Raw genomic sequence first — 4,004 nt, forward strand, 5'->3', positions numbered from 1 at the left:
TATTTATTCTAACTAATATTGGTAACAGGTGGATAACAACGGACCATCGGCTGTGATATTTAAACGTAATTTATCCGATAAAATATCTGAGAATATTCTGGAAGAATGGAAGGAGAAAAAAAACTTTGAGAGTCGAGTCATTGATGTTTCTTCGATTAATATGACATTGGAACTTAGCGCTAAAAGGTACGTTTGTAAGTTGGTAGGGTGGGGTAAGTTGGGTGGGTGGGGTAAGATGGGTGGTTGGGGTAAGTTGGGTGGGCGGGGTAAGTTGGGTAGGTGGGGTAAGTTGGGTGGTTGGGGTAAGATGGGTTCAGTAAGACAGATGGTAACCATGTTTTTGCAGGAGTGTTTTGGACGCAAAATATTTACGATACGAAGATATAATTCCCGGAACTTTGGTTCAATGTAAGATCACCCAAGTTCAACAGAAAGGTTTACAAGTTGTGTTGGGGTCAGGGAAGGTAAAGGTTTCAAATCCTGCAATAGTTTGATGGGTTTTGTGTCAAAACTTCATTTATCGGACATTATTTTGCAACATCCGGAGAAAATTTTCAACGAGGGAAACGTCATCCGGTGTCGAGTGTTAACATCGTCGGCGAAACGTCGACATTTGCATCTCACGCATAAACAATCGCTCGTTGGATCAAAACTTCCCATTGTTACCAATTATGATGTCATAAAGCGTGACGACGTTATTCATGGATTCATTTCGAATATTAAACCTTTTGGGTAAGATTTCTAAGTTGAATATTTTAATGTTTCTATTGATGTGAAATATGATTTCTATGTTCCAGATGTTTCGTAAAATTTTACGATGATGTCACGGGGTTCGTTCCGCATCACCAACTTTCGGCGACACCTGTTCAAAATCCACAGAAATTATTTTTCATAGGACAGGTAAGAAATGCTTAGTCATGGTTTCATTGTTACATCATATTCTTATCAGGTCGTAAAGTGCCGTGTCATCTCAAACGATGCTGGAAATAAAAAGTTGAAATTATCGTTTCGGACGATGAATGAGAAACGTGTAGTTGAACATAACGTTAAACCTGGAATGGTTTGTCTGTTATTATATTTCAACTAATTGTTTGTTTATTTATTATATTTCAACTAATTGTTTGTTTATTTATTATATTTCAACTTATTGTTTGTTTGTTTATTATATTTTAAATAATTGTTTGTTTGTTTATTATAATAGATGGTAAATGTTAAAGTAATAATGAAGGAACAATCACATTTGTCGGTCAAAATAATGGGCGATGAATCCGAGCAATCTGATTGGCCGACAGCAATGATCTCACAATATCAATTATCCGACTTTGTCGAAATATCGAGAAGTATTTTCACACTAGTTCGCGAGGAAACGGTTTTAAATGACTGTATCGTCGTGGCAACCAAACAACAAATACAAGGTTTGAGATTTCTATTTTATTTAACTTTACAATATAAAATTTCGATTTGTTTATTAGTATCTCGGAAACATAGTTTGGTTGAACGAGGTTTAAAGGTCGACTTCTGTGACCTCATAATCGGACAATTGTTGAGATGTTTCGTTCGTCAAATTACGTCGTACGGGGTTTTCGTTGAAACTGTCGGCGGGTTGGTCGGTCTGTGTCCTAAGTCGGTGAGTCGGCATATATTTGATGAGTCGGCATTAATTGATAACAGTCCGTATATGAGTTATTGCATATCACTCGTACAAGTTGTTGCTCGCAAATAGTTTATTTGATCATAGAAATAATATAAAACATTATAAAAATAATATAAACCATTATATTTGTTGTTTTTGCTTGCGAATGATGAATCATCATATTTTCGATGAGTCATCAACGCTAGGCATTGTATGAGTGATTGTTCCATAGACAATATCTCCATTGTTACTATCTATGACATCACAGTTCTCTTTTATTATGACATCACAAAACACTTTGTCTGTATAAACCCCAGTGTTTCCATCACTTTGTTCCGCAACACTGCCTTCCATAGAAACAACATTAATATTGCTTGTTACTGCTTGGTGGCGCATGGGAGTATAAACCTCGTCACTGCTCACCACACGATGTCTTACTTTCACCACTTGTAGGAGCCCTCGCTTCACTAATACAACAACAACGAACGAGGTTACGATAAATCCGCATAGAAATCCTATAAACACCAATAGTTGGTCTGGTAATCCCTCTGTGCACTGTCGAGCTGCGTTTGTTGCATTCATTGTTGTTGAATGAATGGTGTATTGTGATGTCATAGTAACATGTATTATGACTCATACAGGCCATTTGTGACAAGTATCTCGCTGACGTAAACGACCGATTCATAACCGGCCAATCAGTGGTTGCCGTGGTTACAGGGATTGAAGACGACAGAAAAAGATTTTTGGTTTCTCTTCGATTGTCTCAATGTCCATTGATCGATGAACAACCAATCATATCCCAGTATTCTGACGAGATGAAAAAAATCAAAAAGTTTTTTCCGAAAGGTTTGAAAAATGAAATTTCAAAATTATTTTAAACAACGAAGTTTGTTTCAGATAAATTGAAAGTTGGAGATCTTGTTACCGTGGCTACGAAGGATGGAACGAGATCAATCGAGGGGATTCCCGGGTTCGAGGTTCGGGGTGACATCACAGAGGATTCAACAGCAATTGTCGTTCACAAAGATTTTGCGACGAAAGTTTTGTTTGTTACAAACAAAATGCCGGTTGTTGATTTCTATTCTTCATCAAAACAAAAAGTAAAGGAAATGTTAGAACGACAAATTCGCGCTCAAGTATTGTTTTTTAACGATGACATCATAATGGGGTTCGTTGTCAACAATGGACGTTTAGTTCAAGTGTTCCGGAAAAATCATTGGAACGAAAAAAAAGTTTTAGTTGAAATTGGACAAAATATCAACATAGAGATCATACAAAGGTCAGTTTTACCCGGCAACACTGCTGAGTTTTTACCCGGCAACACTGCTTAGTTTTTACCTGGCAACACTGCTTAGTTTTTACCCGGCAACACTGCTGAGTTTTTACCCGGCAACACTGCTGAGTTTTTACCCGGCAACACTGCTTAGTTTTTACCTGGCAACACTGATGAGTTGACATCACAATACACCATTCATTCACTGCTGAGTTTTAGTTTTCATTTTATTTCAGAAAGAATTTGCTTTTGGGTAAAATTCAAGAATCGAGTAGTGATGTTGGGGACTTTCCCTTCCTTGATATAAGTGTGGGGTCAAAGGTCAGAGGTGAGGTGACATCCATCCGAGCGACAACAGCGATCGTCAAACTTACATCGTTACCAATTGTCCATGGACACCACCAAGTGGGGAGAATTCACGCATCGGAAGTTTTCGAGGAATGCAAACAGAACGTTTCTCCCATGAACAAGTTTGTTGCTGGATATTTGTTTGTTTTATTTAAATATTATTTGTTTGTTTTATTTAAATATTATTTGTTTGTTTTATTTAAATATTATATGTTTGTTTTATTTAAATATTATTTGTTTGTTTTATTTAAATATTATATGTTTGTTTTATTTAAATATTATTTGTTTGTTATTTGTTTGTTTTATTTAAATATTATTTGTTTGTTTCAGCTTGAAAGTCGGCGACACAATATCTTGCACTGTCATCGGTGTCCGAGATGTGATGACTCATCGATTTCTTGAAATCACGAACAGAAAAGCCACTAGAGGCGTCATTGAGCTGAGTTTGTGGCGCTCTGTTCCTCCACCTGGTGACAAAATCGATGCAGAATTTCCAGTCGGAAAAAAAACAAAAGTTTTTGTGAAAAATGTAGGAAATTATTAAAAATTAAGTTGGTTTTAAGTTTTTTTGTTTCAGTTTGATCGAAGTCGTGAAAGTTATTTGGTTGAAGTTCGGCCGGGGGTTCGTGGGTTTATACCGAAGCTACTGGCGATGGATGGGGGTAAGATGGGACAGGGGAAGATGAAACAGGGTCGATGTGTCGAGTGTATTGTTGTAAAACACGGAGATCCGATAATGTTCGCTTGTCG

At 37.0% G+C, this 4,004-nt stretch overlaps 1 protein-coding gene across 3 annotated transcripts in view; it reads left to right on the forward strand.

Moving 5' to 3' along the window:
• The first annotated feature begins 24 nt into the window (after positions 1-24).
• Positions 25-4,004, forward strand: part of LOC100181235 (protein RRP5 homolog) — an 8,300-nt gene continuing 4,320 nt past the window's right edge. For 2 of the 3 annotated variants that reach the window (XR_003396818.1, XM_002123713.4), the window contains exons 1-8: positions 25-186; positions 347-732; positions 798-900; positions 950-1,060; positions 1,202-1,415; positions 1,473-1,627; positions 2,275-2,479; positions 2,531-2,582. Coding sequence is in view for 2 of the 3 variants with exons in the window: in XM_002123713.4 (XP_002123749.3) it covers positions 494-732; positions 798-900; positions 950-1,060; positions 1,202-1,415; positions 1,473-1,627; positions 2,275-2,479; positions 2,531-2,582 (1,079 nt within the window). In the remaining variant the exon portion in view is untranslated. The remainder of the gene's footprint in view (positions 187-346; positions 733-797; positions 901-949; positions 1,061-1,201; positions 1,416-1,472; positions 1,628-2,274; positions 2,480-2,530; positions 2,583-4,004) is intronic. The other variant, XM_018815623.2, reaches the window with a different exon arrangement.

This window comes from Ciona intestinalis, unplaced genomic scaffold (assembly GCF_000224145.3).
Source record: "Ciona intestinalis unplaced genomic scaffold, KH HT000096.1, whole genome shotgun sequence".
NCBI lineage: Eukaryota > Metazoa > Chordata > Ascidiacea > Phlebobranchia > Cionidae > Ciona > Ciona intestinalis.